Source organism: Salarias fasciatus (assembly GCF_902148845.1).
Source record: "Salarias fasciatus chromosome 7 unlocalized genomic scaffold, fSalaFa1.1 super_scaffold_4, whole genome shotgun sequence".
In the NCBI taxonomy this organism is placed as follows: Eukaryota; Metazoa; Chordata; class Actinopteri; order Blenniiformes; family Blenniidae; genus Salarias; species Salarias fasciatus.
In genome coordinates, this window is record NW_021941229.1 from 10,700,189 (window position 1) to 10,715,943 (window position 15,755).

Here is a 15,755-nt window from a genome sequence, read left to right on the forward strand (position 1 = left end):
AGACAAGGAGACATGTGGACATGTAAGTATGTGGACAGTGTCCAGGTTAGAGGCCGTGCTACAAAACAAATGCCGTGAAATGAAAAGGTGACATGAGCCTGGAGCTGCAGTGAAGTCCAATGTGCAAGTCAGAAGTGCTCGTCGAGAATGGAGGAGATCAAAGAAAGATCAAAAAGAATGACACACACGCTTCTAATCCTCTCCACAGGACAGCCCAAGTGACGTCGCAAAATAAGGACTGTGCCATTTTCAGGCATTTGTTCAGGCAGCCGAACTTCCATTTATGTCAAGTGGACCTGGGAGATGATAAAGGACAATCATGTGAAGAGGACTGCAGTTATTCCGTAGACATGGTGCAGCTTCTAAATGAAAGAAATGGCAGGAGTGGAAAAAAAAATAAGAGAAATAAGCAATTCTGGCTGCGAAGGGATGAACAGACCCAAGCTGCTGTGTCCTTAAGCCTGAGGAGAGGAAGGTGGGCAGAGAGCAGCAGGTGCCGCCGCGATCTGCCGGGTGATTTATGCTCATGCGAAACCAACAAAATGTAAAAACAGGATCGGAGCGCAGTCTGTGATGAACTTGGGACTTTGTGTACTGTTGACTGATAGTTCTGTCTCCTGTCACGAATGTTTCAAGATGAGACAGAGGAGAGGATGAAACAGGGTGGAGGAGGCCTTTTCAAGGATATCTCCCTAAAAAATGACAGCGGAGTTGGAGATTGTAACAATAAAATGAGGCTTGAGCGAACAGAACTGCTAATGTGACAGGAAATGATAGATCACCGACCCCTGACTTACTCTCCCTACATATATTGACACAGATAGTTTAAACAGTGTTTGTGGAATATGAGGAGAGCCTGCAGCTCGTGCCATGAGCAAACTGATATTTTAACAATTCCAATACCGGACAGGTATAACTGTAATTAGCTGATGACATATATCTAAACTATGAATGCAAACTAATCGCGCCACATGTGCTACTCCTCACACAGCCACCTTGAGGAGGAGTATACTTGTATCGAACTAATGCTTCATGAAAAAGTGTCTAAAGCTGGCTCCAACTCAATTTTCGATGCATCCCTGCCAAACACACACACACAGCCTAAGGTCAGTTCATCGATTCAAAGTCATCTTTAAACATGTCTTAGGACAATAGAAGGAAACCAGAACACTCGAGGAAGACTAAACATTTAACTTGTTAATGATCACATCAATGAGAACGTTCTATTTAACGTCATATCAATGTCTTTCAAAATACAGCAGCACCTGACTCACTGTTAGGTACCTAATTTTGTCAGCTTTGTTTTATGCGCTTTTTTTCATGGATTCCAACAAAACAAAATATTTGCTTTCTCAGTGTTTTACATGTGTCTCTCCTAAGTTTCCCTCCATGTGTTCACTTGTTGATTCATAAGTGTTTCCAGGTTGTTACACTTTCCTGGCTCTCTGATGCTAATTTGCCTCTTGCCCCTCTTAGTGTGGGTTAATTCCAGCTTTATTTTTGCTTTCAGGATGAAAGACTCAGCTGAACTGCCAAGTTCAGTTAAGTCGAGATGAAAAGGCTAATGACAGATGCATTGATTTCAATAGCAAATGGCAGGCCGGCTTCCAGTTTTCACAGTTGGGAAAGCTTGTGAGGTATATTGCGCCGGGGTCCCTTAGAGTGTGGGTGGAAAGCAACCTGTCATAGATACTATCTCTCATGGGGCCTACCCAGTCTGATAATAGTCATTCCAACTGGCAGAGATTGTGGAGAAAAAAGTGTTGACAATGAAATTCAGCCATTTTATCCTCCTGTGATGTGACATATTGGATGGCAACCAATGAATTTTTCTGTTTGCTTTCACCTAGTGTGACAGTGTTGCCTCCTCCCCAAGGCTCTTAATTCCCCCTGATCCTCTGTGCAATCGTTTTCTATTGTTTACCTCATATTGCTGCTGCTGAAATTAACAATTCTCCAACAAATACTGGTAGCATATGGTTTTATGTGCTGTGATTTAAATTGCCAATATAAAGGTCCACAAAACAGGTGGGTGGAAGATAAGTGTAAAACCCCAAAGACAGGCGTAGGATTAGTGTAAAACCCTAAAGACAACCATGTAATTTTGGCTGTATCTCGAATGCAAGAACAGACTAATGAAGCCTGCTCTGTTTTTACAAATGAATCCAGTCACATATAAATAAACTGACCAGCGAAAGGTCAAAATTGGAGACATAATGTCTGTTTTCAAAGTTAATCTCTCTTTGGCAAGTATCATTACACCATTTTCATACCAGTAGGAATTCAGGAAGCAGCTGTCTCCGACTGTGTGCAAATTAACAAGATAGGCATTTAAATGACCACGTACAGAATGGAGCACACCTATTAAAACTTACCAAGTGCAAAACAACACTCTATCAATTTTTACAATTTGAGGCTTTATATATATATATATATATATATATATATATATATATATATATATATATATATTTTTTTTTTTTTTTTTTTTTACATTTTAAATAATCAGCCTCTGCAATTGGTAGATGAACTGCAGTTTGAAAGAGAGATCATACTGAGCTCATGCCCTTGTCTTGAACAGAAGCTCTCATTTCTCACAGCATGGCACGCTGCCTTAAAACAACAGAAGCTTCAAAAAAAGGCCCATTTGGATGAAAGGTCACCTGGCATCGAATACAGCTAAGCATGTTTATCCTTCCACAATATGATTGCTAAGCAAGTATTTGATTAGAAAACCTTTCAACATTAAACAGAACAGTGTTCTGAGAGGAGTCAATCAAAACCCATATGTGATAGAGGGAAGGGCAAGCAATAACAACATGTCAGTTATGATTTATACTTCCTTTTCACAATCAAACCAGCCAGAGCTAACTCCAAGGATTACATATCATTCAGTGACCTGTCTTCATGAATACCAGACGGTCAATACCAAGAATGGATGATGGAGCCCACCTTTGTGTTTCTGAGATGTCTGCATTCCCAATCTTTACACGTTCATGCGTGTTCATGTCATGTTTATGAGTGCGAGACCATTGTTAGCCATTTCCAACTGTGCTCGTTTTTCAGTAATAATGAATACACACACGGATAAGGAAGCAAGTTTGTTTCAACGTATCTTAAAAATAACAGGAGATACTTTGCAGTAAAATCAAGTGTTTACCCAGGAATGGTGTTGCATGTCTGGCACACATGAGTATAACAGCTAAAAGCGAGAGGGGACAAGTGATATTCCCATATTGTTGTAGTCTGTAAATACTGTTTGGAAGAAAATCACTTTCCAGCGTACAAAATGTTTCAAAGGATTCCCTCTCCTTCCGGAACTATCAAAGACTGCCTCTCTCAATGCTGTGTAAACGTGTTGGTGTGTGTATGTCACATAAGCGCATATTTTCACTGTCTCTCTGTGAGCTTGAGTGTGAGTGGGTAGTGATAGTATGCGTTTTGATTTTTGCATGACTAATCAATTAAGGAAGTGAGCAATGAAGTGAGTAAGTTCTGTAGATCGGTATGAAAAAAAGAAAAGGAAGGAATGTTGGGGCTTTGTGAGATAACGCATTTCCCAGCAACTATCTTGAGTCACAGCAATGTCAAAAAAAGTGTGAAGTCATCAGCTCAGGGGAAGCTCCTCTCAGTGACAAGAGGCTCTATTAGTATTCACATCCTGTGTCCAAAAGTGAATCTTTGCGCTAGCAGTCAGCTATTCTCCCAACACAATGGTGTTCATCAAAACTCAACAGCGATAGAGCAAACATGCACAAAGTGTGTGATATGCAAGCTGAAAACAAATGCCAAAATAACTACCTAAACAAGCATTAATGACTTATCGGGAAACAGCATAGATCAATCTCACGATTATGCGGAATAGGCTCTCTAATCAGTCTCATTTGTCTGTAGTTTTGTATGATTTTGCAGCAAGGCAAACATTTACATCTGAACGGAGATAAGGCTTTATGCCAATATGCAAACGCTCATGTGAAAACAAAAGATACCTTGTCATTCAAAACATAATACTAAAGCCACAGATGCACTGCTCTAGTCTGATCAATGGAAGGAATTAAAGTATTGTGCTTTTTATCTATCAAAGCAGTATAAATAATTACCTCTGGTTGGCTCGCTGTGGACAGAGTTTTGTTCAGGACGAGTGGCGGTGGTGTGTGTCATACCTCGCATTCTCGGGAGCCTGAGATGGTATAGGTGCACGGTCCGGTCCCATTGACAAGCACATCCATGGCCTCAGAATTGGTGGGCTTGTAGTCCACATAGTACTCCTGCAAGGGGGAGCTCAGGGTGCGCTCCGTCTCTCGAGCTTTCTTGCGACGTTTGCGTGCTGCCGCCGAATGCTCCTGCAGCTGCTTGACGCTGCTCGGGTAGCGCTTCCAAGATACATAGATTACCAACAAGATCATTGCAACGGATAGAAAAAGGGCCACACTCCCGGCGACGATCTTATGGAAAGACACAGGTTCCGCGTCTTGCCCCGGGGGAAGTGCCACTGGTGGAGTAACCGCTGATGATGTGGGACGCCGAAGAGATTCCTCTCCTCTCTTTCCAGAACCAGTTGGGGAAGCCAGAATGGCTGGGCGACGCTCCTTCTGCACTGGGACACTGGACGGGTTTGGGGGAATACTCACTGTGAGTGTCGTCACTGGGTTTGATTGACAAACACCGAAAGCTTCGACAGCATCCATCACTTTCTCACCCTGGGCTTTTTTAGGGGAGGCGCAAATCATGGTGGTTTCTTTCGCTCCTCTAAAGTTTCTCAGCCAGCCCACCAGAGGACAGATGGCAGGGCCGCAGTCCCATACATTCCCAGCCAAGCTAATCATAGTCAAAGAGATCCAGGCATCAACTACCTCTTGTGAAACATTGGTCAGTTTGTTGGAGTCCAAATTGAGGGTCTGCAGGTTGGGCAAGCATTGGTAAACCACAGGATCTACCTCTGTTAGATCATTCCCTGACAAATCCAGCTTTTGTATGGAGGCCCAGGTCCAGGTCAGCCCCTGGCTCATCGAGCGAATGCGATTCCACTGCAGATAAAGAGCCCGCAGATTGTAGAGACGAGGAAAGTGGGAGAAATTGATCTTTGAGAACTGGTTGTGCTCCAGATGCAGCTCGGTGAGTTTGACGAGGCCTGAGAATGCATTTCGGGTGATGCTGCGCAAACGGTTATATCCCAGATCAAGGAACTCAAGATTCCTGCAATCTTGGAAGAGACGCATCGGGACAATTTTTAAAGAGTTTGAGCGTATGTGGAGACTGAGAAGCTTCCGTAAGCCCTGAAACTGTCCAGGCTGCAGGGCTTGCAGTTTGTTGTATGACAGGTCAAGATTACGCAAATTAGGGACAGGGTGGAATGTGGTGTTGTGAAGCGACGTGATCTTGTTGGAACTTAGGATCAACTCTTTAAGTCTGCGGATGCCCTGGAAGGCCATCCCATCCACAGAGGCGATGTAATTATGATCCAGGTAGAGCCAGATGAGGTGGTTGAGGCCAACAAACTGGCCAGCGCGAAGACTGGCAAGGCTGTTGTAGCGTAAAGACAGACCCTCGCAGCCGCCGGAGAGGTTTTTGGGGACATCACGAAAGGCGCTTGACTCACAGTAGACAATTTTCCCATCGCATCGACAACTCTTTGGGCACGGGCGTTCACTCAAAGATGGATTTGCCGCTAGCCACACCTGCATGAGGAGTTGGATCACTAGCCAGCGACGGCGCAGAGCAGAGCCTATAGTGAGAGGAAGAGAAAAGAGAGAGCAATGAGTGGACTACAATTTTTTTTTTCATTTTCTCATAGCGCTCTTTTCCTTTAAATGCACGATAAAATGACTTTTTTTCATATCCTTACTTTACCTCTTCAGTCAGATTCACATAATCAGTACTGATTCATATGCCAGTGGTGATGGCGACCAAGTAAAGTGCTTACAAAGCATTGGAAAACCTTAAGGTTCGGTCTCCAGGGACAGATGAGGGATCAAAGATGACCCTTATATCCTGATGTCAAAAAAAAAAAAAAAATTCTATATGCTGAATCAATGTCCAAATAGCCACATCTGTAATCCTGTTCATCAGCATTTTCTTTCGCAAGCTTTTTTTTTTTTTTTTTCCAATTTACTTCGACCACTTTTTGAAAGGTGTAGCCATCTGTCTTTGCAGAGCTGTTTTAGCAGTCATACAGCTTTCTTACTCATATCGATCGATGCATTTTATACAGATTATGTAGTTCCGTTGACTCCCCTTCCTCTAAGATACATTCAAGCTCCTATCCGGTCTGCTGTATGTGAAGCTGTCAGTTTCATCCATCAACTCTGTGTGGAATATGGTTACCAGCCACTTCTACATTTCTCGGCCCCTCCTTCCACTAAACTGTCACAGCAGTGTTGTGATTCATCCATTTCATTTACTCGCTCCAAAGTTGTATAACTCAGTAGTAATACTTCCTGTATGTTCACTCATATAATTGTATCACGTTTCACAATGCCTGAGGTGTATGTGCTTGACATAAAACCATTACATCTGGAAACTGACAGCCTACATATCTGCCGAGGTATAATTTCTCACCCAGTACTCATTAGCATGTGTATACCAATTCAAGCAGATATCCATGGCCCCAATCATGTGACGGTGTGAAATAATTGTGTCGAGACCAGATGCATAGGTTGATTTCCATATCAAATATAAAAAAGAAAGAAAGACAAGCTCATTTATTCAGCCATGTATTTCAGAAATAGCCAAGCTAGAGGTTTACGTTTTATAATCTCCTCAGTGGTCTTGTCACATCCTAGTCTTGATGAACCTTTTAAATATCTCAGATTCGACAAACCAAGGGACAATTATTCAGTCATTAAATGTCTTTATTTTAATGAATGGATCACCATGAAGTGCCAAAGTGTATTTGGCACTCTGGAGTAATGATGAGGATAAATGCTGTGGAAAAAAAATGTTGATTAACTCTTTTAAGCTTATAGAAATGTTACAGTGAATGAGATAATCACACTTTTTCAACTGTGATAAGTAAACAACCACACATCCAATTCTTCTGTCGATGCAATAGTATCATCCCCAATCAACAGAAAACCTGAAGCTCACATCCAAATAAAGGGAGAAAACAAGGCCTTCTGAAAAGCTTTGATTTCAGCTATGCTAGCAAATAGGCCTGTCACGACAACAACATTTGCCAGGCGAGAAATCTCCTACAAATTGGTGATAAACGATATTCATGATATTATTTTGAGACCATTTTTAATTGCATTTCTTTTGCAATGTAGTGAACGACACTGTCTGTGAGCGCACACCACTTTGCGCTGCTTTGACTAAATTTATTTTGCTAAACGCCTCTGTGAGCGCCGACTGTCGGGCTGAAGGCTCTGCTGCTCCTGGAGTGGCACTTTATTTCCAAGTTGTGAAAACTGGACAGGGCGGTGATGTTTCAGGTGTGCATACATGTTTGTCGTGTTCTCCTTCTTCGTCGCCACTACCTTGGAGCAAATGTGACATATTGGCTGGTCTGTATTGATAGGCTCACCTTGTCCATTTTGTTTGAAACGGAAATATTCCCACACTGGGGCTGTGGCATTTGGTTTAGTAATCATTTCTTTTGTCCCTTCATCCATATTTGCTCTCGTTGCTGCTCACGGCGCTCACTCGCAGTGCTGTGTGTTTAAGGTCCTCGCACCGGGACAAAGATAGGTTGAGTGACAGGAGGGCTCACTCTGTTGAATCCGCTACAGAACCAATGTGCCCAGGTGTTAACACAAATATACAGAGACAGAGTGAACTCTACTCTCATTCAGCCTATATTGTGGAGAGATGGGAGGAAAACAAATACACGAGCACGTCAATTTATCAAGGCCAGCAAACTTACTGACTTGGTTTTTTATTATGGTGTGATTAATTGATTCATTGGTTATAATGACAGACTTATTAGCAAAGGACAACTTCAGAATCCGTGTTAAAGCATGAATCTATGAAACTAACTTTCCACCTGCAGTTGATGGTTTGGCTGTGATGGTGATGAATAGCAATGCTGAGTTTTTATGTGAACTCTGTATTATTATTATTTTTTAAGTGGCCAAAGTTTAGGTTATTCACAACCAGTTTAACATCGTCACAGTAATTTAAGTGAACACTTCTGTAATACTAACAAAAAAGCAGCTAAAAAAAACTGTTGAAATGTAAAACTGTTTCAGGATCTCAAAAGAATGCTTATCTCAGTATATGAATGCGTAAACAACACCCAGAAATGCTATAAATTGTTTTTTTTCCTCACCAAAATAGTGATTCAAATTAATATATCTGCCAGCAGGTAGTGTCTACAAGACTCTATCACTGATAATGACTTGCAAGCATTTGTAAGATATTCGTTTGAGTTAAAAGCATCTAATTTGTCTAATCAACACTGTGGGAATTAATTCAACAAAGACTGAGCACTACCAAAAGTATTTTACTTGAATAAAAGATCATGTTGAAATGAGCGTGCTTGTATTGTCTGTCCAAGTATCGCAACCAAGTCCATAGCTGAAAGGTTGACCTTTGTTCCGTGACACTGGACGAGCATGCGTTTCAAGCTCATCACTGCAACTTAAAAGAAGGTTATAACGAAAAGCCACCATAAAGAAAGCCACATTTATCATTTAATTGTGCACCAATTTAGCTTAAGCTCGAAAAATTTTTTGCTAGTTGATGATAAATGGCCTTATTACATTGTTAATTGACACATTCGACATGTGGATTCAGTAGTGTATAACAGCAGTCTCCTGCATTTGGTTACATGATTTTGTTAATCCATCCGTACCCAACAAGCGTAATACCATAATGATGTCAATTCAGCTGGCTACACACTGCATTAATGGGTTTAATTGTTACTACTGTGACTTTGGTGAAGGTTTTCAGAAAAAATGCGAAGCATTTATTATGACAGATACAGTGAATACTAAGTGACGATAAATGCCAAGCATGGAAAGTTATAATTCACTGCATATATTTGTCTGTATTTATATTCAGCACTTCAACAAGCAGCATCGTGCCAATTGCCAAAGCAGATAGGTCATGAAGGGAAGCCTGCACAGAACAAATTAACATTCACAACAGCTGATGGTTGTGTATACAGTCCTGGAGGCGTTTCAATGTAGACTCCAGCCATTTCATGTTGAACCAAACGAAAGCAATACAGATGCAGTGTGAATCATCACTTCAGCCTTTCCACGGGTCCAAATAAAAAAAAAAAAAAAAAATCACTGGAAAACCCGGTGGAATTACACAACTCATCTTTAATGCAAAAAAAAACACAAAAAAAAAAAAAAACAACCACATGAATGCCAAGTGTGTCTTTGGAGAATGACTACCTGCATCTTAATTTGAGGCGGAGAAGAAGCTGTGATTCAAATAGCATCTTCAAAGTGAATAAAAGTGGCCAGTACCTTTATGTGATAACACTCCTTGTTCTGAGATGAGACAGAGTTGTTTCCATTAAAACTGTTCCCCTTTACAGGCCCACTAATGATCTGTCATTAAGATACATTGATTTCCCCTTGAGGAGGTACCATGAGGGGATCCACTTCTTATGCTTGTTTCTCAAGGCAATATCGTCAAGTATGGATTTTATCACCATCGTTGCGGTGAGATAAGATTAATTTGCCAGAATAGAAGTAGTCCATGCATTAATTAGCTTAAAAATGTATTATGTGTTGGCAGTCGAGTCACCAGAGTCGACTCCACTGCCTCATTAAAATGAATGTGTCATATGTATGTGTGTGATGCGGATGATTAACTTGAGCAGAAAGACATGGAATCGGGGGACTTTGGGGATACTGCTGGTGCAGTTTCAATATTTTTGTAATCTTCACAGAATTTGTCACAAATAAGTGCTTGACATGGACTGGCTGAGAGGCATCATACAACATATGGTATCCAGCACAGCCATTTCGCTCCTTGCCAAGCATCTGCTGATCCCATATGGGTATTGTATGTGTATTAGTCGGTGTCTAAGAGTGTGATGGAGAGCGACACACTTACTGTTTGTTTTCAAAGGAATCTTTCATCTTTTCTCGCAGATGGAGGGAACCATGAGACTGTGCAGATCATTTGTGCTGGCTATTGATTATTCCAACAGATACATCAATCATGTTTCTGCAACTTGAATCCAAGAATTGTGAAACTTGCGCATAAATACTGAGAAGAGGGGAAGGTCATGATCACGAGAGTGAGACTTGAAAGCGTTTATTTGCTGCTTGTACTTCTGTTTCTGAACCCAACTTAAGCTAATTTGCTAACAACGCCATGCCTCAAAGACCTACTATAAGTATATTAAAATAAAAAAAAGCAGGTACAAACAACAGAAGAATACTGATGCAGAACAATGCCCACGTGTAATGTTCCAAGAGCATTCAAAGCAATTTTAATAGACAGCACTTCTGACTGGGGAACAAATCGTGTGGGCTGTTAAACATGAATGCATGTTTTCTAAATTTCCTCTCTGACTCGTATCCCAGGAGGCAGCAGAAACAACCCCCTACTGTTTTTTTATTTCCCGTGTGCATAATAGGCTTGTATTATGAGAAGTGACTCCGCCATCTCTTACAGATTGAAGCTGCCTCACAAGTCACCTCACACCCCTTCCTGACACTGCACGTGGTTTAATGAGTGCTCCATGAGCTAATGCCTCTGTAGGCCATCCCTTTCCCCAGTACTCCTTTAATCTTATTCACGAAGGAGCATGAGTTACCCTCTGAGGTGTCACTCAAGGGGTTTACATCTTCCCGGTGTACTTCTCTCCATCACTGTTATTTTCTTTTTTCTTTGTATCTGATAACATGAAAAAAATCCTGCTCCATTTTCCGTTATGTTGAAAATATGGTAGTTTTTTTTTTTTTTTTATGCCCTTGAACCCTGCAGTCATCACAATGTTTTCAGAATGTGGAGTTTATTTTTAGGTATGTGGTCAAAACCTTTTTCACAGCCCCTTAATGCATCCCTCTTACATTTGTTCCTTTCATTGGACTTTCTTTAAGTCCTGCTTACCTTAGGAACTGTAATTCATGATCAACATTTGTTATGTTTCTAGACCAGGGTTTGTGATTTCCCCACTCTCACTCAATGCAGGCGTCTTTCCAAACCTGATGTTGAGAGAAAAGTTTAACTTTTTTTTTTTTTTTTTCCAAAGGTATGCGAGCAATGTTTAGCTATGTAGCAGAAGACCCTGCTGTCCTCAGCACCAGAAAATAGCTATTTCTGCCTCTCAACCCTAACACATAGAGAGAGTAAGTGCACTTTACTGCTGACCTAAAATAAAACCAAATGTAGCTTAATAACTTGGCAAATGGACTCGCTAACTGGTGCACTTTGAGTGCACACAAGTGGCTCATTGCTATTTTGCTGCCTGTCATTGACAAAACTGCTCCGGCCTCAAGTCTTGACTGCACACACAGGCTGGACAGCAGCCGAACACAAAAGGAAGGACGTCCCCCAAATAAACCAAAGCCATCCTATTAGTCTCCAATTATCTTTGAGATGATCGCAAGGCCTGCCAAGTTAGGCCCATTTCAACAGTGGCTGGAACACATTGTGTCCTGGTATGCCTGTCTTGTATTTGTTACACTGATTAGGTAGAAAAGCACTTTGGGGAGTGCTTCCATGAATATTGTGGACCAAAACAAACACGCATACATATATGCATGCATGAGAGAGCGATAGCAGGAGCGAGATGGAGGAGGGAAGACGGAGACTGTTTTGTTTTTTACCCCTTGTCTGAGTCCTGATTTCCCTTGGTGGCAACAGTTGCATGAAGGTGGATGGAGAATAAGCAATGAGCCCTCACCCTTTACTGTTCTGCAGTGGAGTGTGTCTATAGCCATACCAAAACTGTGTTCTAAGCACACTGAAACACTCATGGAGACAGTGGAAATGCCGCGTTTTGTTAAATGTATCAGACATTTTCCTCCAGTTGCTAACAGACAGCGACAACCTATACAGTAAACGTGCAAGTCAAGGAGAGAGGTACTCAGGAAATTGGCTTTTCTTGTTCATGATTTCCGAGCTAAATAATGGTCAGAGAAATGTGTTTTAAAGTATGTGATGGTCTACTGAGCTTTTCAGAGGCTGTGCTTTGTTTTTCTTTCTACCATACTGTCCTGTAATAACTCAGACATCCCCAAAATAAAACATGTTGGTCAAATTGAATCAACAAATCCACCGTGAGGGAAAAGGAGTGCAGAAAGGGGAGATACACTCCAGATCATTTCCTTTCTTTGGAAGAGAATTTTTTTTTTTTTTTTGCGAGCAAGTGTATTAATCACAGTCCAGGCCACTTGAAATGTTTCCTGTATTTGATGAATGCAAGGTTCAAGAAAAGGTTTTACCATCCAGTAGTGATTCTTAAGAGTTTGAAACTCAAACAGCGGACTGCCACCTTTACCATCACCACAAACACTTTTCTTTTCCATATAAAGAAGGATGTTTGAAGTCCGTCAGACTGAACTGCATGTGGTCTAACTTTGTACCTACCCTGTCAATTCTAAAACAAAATATTTAGAACAGTTTGACAAGCCCTTTGTCATACTGTTGTAGGAGAACTCCTACTTGCTCATATTTGTTGTAAACAGGATAAGTAGACAGTGCATGATGGATAGTTGATTGGCAGTACCTCTGTTTTTTTTTTGTTTTTTTTTTTTACTTCTAAAAGATGACAAATGTACATTGGAGAGAAAAAAAAGAAAGAAAAAGAAGACGGATATTGCCCCAAAGGGCCAGTTGATCCTTTCTGTTCATCTGCTTCACCTGACATTTCGAGAACACCGCTGGTTGGTTGCTGCAGGGCCAGAACAAAGTCATCTGTTGCCTATACTTTGCTCCTCTGAACTCCCAGCAAAGCCATGGAAAAAAGGAAAGTGACTATGCCATCCTCTCTTTTTATGAAGACTACACAAATATTCTGCAGATGCAGAAAAAGTGCAGGCATGTTATTTGAGTCTGAATCAACCGTTTTCCTTCTTTTTTTACTATCCCAGCTCCTTGATCCTGTTTCCGAAAAAGCAGATATCTAATGATATGGTCCGTGAAACATAAGTGCATTGCATGCTGTTAATGAAGAGTGGCACAGTTAGCTTCACTGGTAGATAACTGAGACTACAGCTCCATGTAATCATCAAATAATTGCGGGCAGATGCATAATGCCACACGGCAGATGAGACTTGAGGTTCTGGGCTGTTTGTTCACGTGTGGATGAGTCCTGCCAACATCGCTTATGCATGCATAAAACGCAGGTATTCGCTTATTAAATTATTAAAACGAAGAAAAAAAAAACACCCAAATGCCTCTGAACCCTGCAGCCTGCAACTGTAAGGCTTTTGTGTGCAGCCGTACCTTATATCGATGTGGTGCAGTAACCCACTGTGGGTCGATACATCATGTGGTTTCACAATTAATGGCACAGCACCACCACTGAACTTGGCCATCTGTATGCCGGTTAAGGATGGCTGAGGAGATTAGGCCAACTAAGACAACGATACCAGGGACTGATGAGGTGGAGCAGAGGCACGACGCGTTTGGAGGGGCATAGAAATTACACTAAAGAGGGAAGAGTTAAATTCTAAGAGGGGAAGACAAAGTGAAAGAGGTGGCATGAGGAGGAGGAGGGTGTGCGTAACTGCGCACGCGTACGGAAGCAGGACGGGAGGAGGGGGGGAATGGTAAATTCTAATTAGAAGTGAGATGGGAAAGCGCGTGCACGCAAGGAAATATGAGCATGCGTTACTGGAGAGAGGGGGAGCGCGCGCGCACGGACACTCACACACACACGCACACTGTATCGACGCGTACGCGCAGTATCATGCTCGATGTGGGGAGCTCCTCGTGAAAGCAGATGCGCCAGGCTTCTTCAACACAAATTAAATCTCCTGAGCAACAACATGAATCGCTATAAAAACGTGTTGCCCAGAAGAGTTTTAGGAGAATGTTTCGCACTGAGCTGCAACCGGACAGCAGACGCTGCGCTTCCAGCTCCCACTTCTATCCGGTGGATCATGCAGGGCCATGTTTTATAAAGTTGACTGCCTTCCAACATTTGCCGCGATTAGCATTCCGGTCCATGCCAATGAGCCAGCCACTCTAACTTGTGGAGAAGAAAAATGAAATGGATACTCCTCACCGAGGCTCGTGTCCCTCTTGCTCGTGATTTTTTTTTTTTTTTTTTTCCTAGAGCAAATCTTTAATCGAATCTCTAAAGATGCCGAAATAAATCTCAGTCGTTTCTCATATACTACACACACCAAGGAAACGGGAGGAAACACACACATTGCAGCTCTGCGTTTTACAGGCACAGATTTTTTTTCTTCGCTTCCAGCCACATTCCACAAGCTTCTGTAGCCACTTAATCGAAAGACACCACATCTAAGATTAGATGCCTTCAACTGCGCATTTCGAAAGGACACTACACAATTCGGAGCTGTCTGAAAATGTATATTCTACAGTGTATCAGGAGGAAATACTCAAGCAACATGAAAGGATGAGAACATGAACAAAACTTACCCATATCGGCTTATGTGTTTGCTCCAGCCTACAGGTTTTAATGGCTTCTAGTGCGCGACACCCGAGTCCGCATGACGCGCTCTCCACAGACAGGTATCGTCCTAAATCCACCAGCCCGGTCTCTCCGCGCAGCCGCTGACTCCAAAGCGCACCTGCCCTTTACTTTCCCGGACCTGGATGTGCGATCCGGTTCAGTCCTGCATCTATAACCGTGCAACTGAAACGGGGCGAATGTCATTTACGACCAACTCCGGATTTTTATGTAATTATTTTTTGAAGGTGTAGGTTATAGATCCGGGTTTTAGAACTCCTTCTTTATATCTTCACAGCTGAGGATGCCTCTCTCTTTTTTTCTCTCTCTCTCTCAAGTAACAGCCAAAAAGAGTACTGCAGTACGCGCAGACAATAACGAAGCCACATCCAAGTAAGTCATGTCACTCTTACATGCGCGGAGACCTTCGGCGAAAATCCAGTAAAAGAAAGAGCCTCACAAATCAACCGGCATGATGCAAAAACATCGAGGAAGAGTAGATTTTTCCGGCGAAGAAGTCGAGCAGCCCTTAGATTCCTGGTAAACCTCTGCGTCTCTTTCCTAAAGGATGCTCAGTCCGATCCGCGCATGGCGCACAGAGGAAAGTGACGATAGGTTATCCCCAAGTCTCCGCGACAGGCTGTCAACGAGTGTCACTCGATAGGCAAATATCCCAAATATACTCCTTTTTTTTTTTTTTTTTTGTTGATGTTGTTCCGGTTTTCCTTTCGATCTCGCTGTTTCTTTGCTCCGAAGCGCTGCACGCTGCTGTTGTTAATCACGTCTGCATGTCAAAGCAACTTTGTCAGACAGAATCGGAATGCCCTCTTCTGGCGAGACTGCCATTCAGGATCGTGTCCGAGGGTTTGTTGCATCACGAATTAAATGTAAGGGTGGCACACACGAAGCGGGGTGAATCTTGACAGTGAAGCCAAATATCACAGGAGAGTTCCCCTTAAAAAAGAAGAAGAAGAAAAAAAAAACAATAAACTGAAAACTGCACATATAATTAACATGTCACAGTTAATTTTCATAAATGCGTGACAGTATGAATGAAATAGATTTATGTTGCATTTAGCAACATGTGATGCCTGAGTACATTAAGTGAATGAGAATTTTTCTTTATAAAGCGATGGCATTTTAAACACCATAATGGACATTTAACTTGAGTCATGTTAATTATATTTAGATATTACTGCAAGTG

At 42.0% G+C, this 15,755-nt stretch overlaps 1 protein-coding gene across 1 annotated transcript in view; it reads right to left on the minus strand.

Moving 5' to 3' along the window:
* LOC115383032 (leucine-rich repeat transmembrane neuronal protein 4) overlaps nucleotides 1-15,348 on the minus strand; it is a 115,914-nt gene extending 100,566 nt beyond the window's left edge. The window contains exons 1-2 of the mRNA XM_030085040.1: nucleotides 14,521-15,348; nucleotides 4,164-5,725 (exon numbers count right to left, since the gene is read on the minus strand). Coding sequence (XP_029940900.1) covers nucleotides 4,164-5,725; nucleotides 14,521-14,524 — 1,566 coding nt within the window. The 5' untranslated portion in view covers nucleotides 14,525-15,348. The remainder of the gene's footprint in view (nucleotides 1-4,163; nucleotides 5,726-14,520) is intronic.
* Between the last annotated feature and the right edge of the window lie 407 nt (nucleotides 15,349-15,755).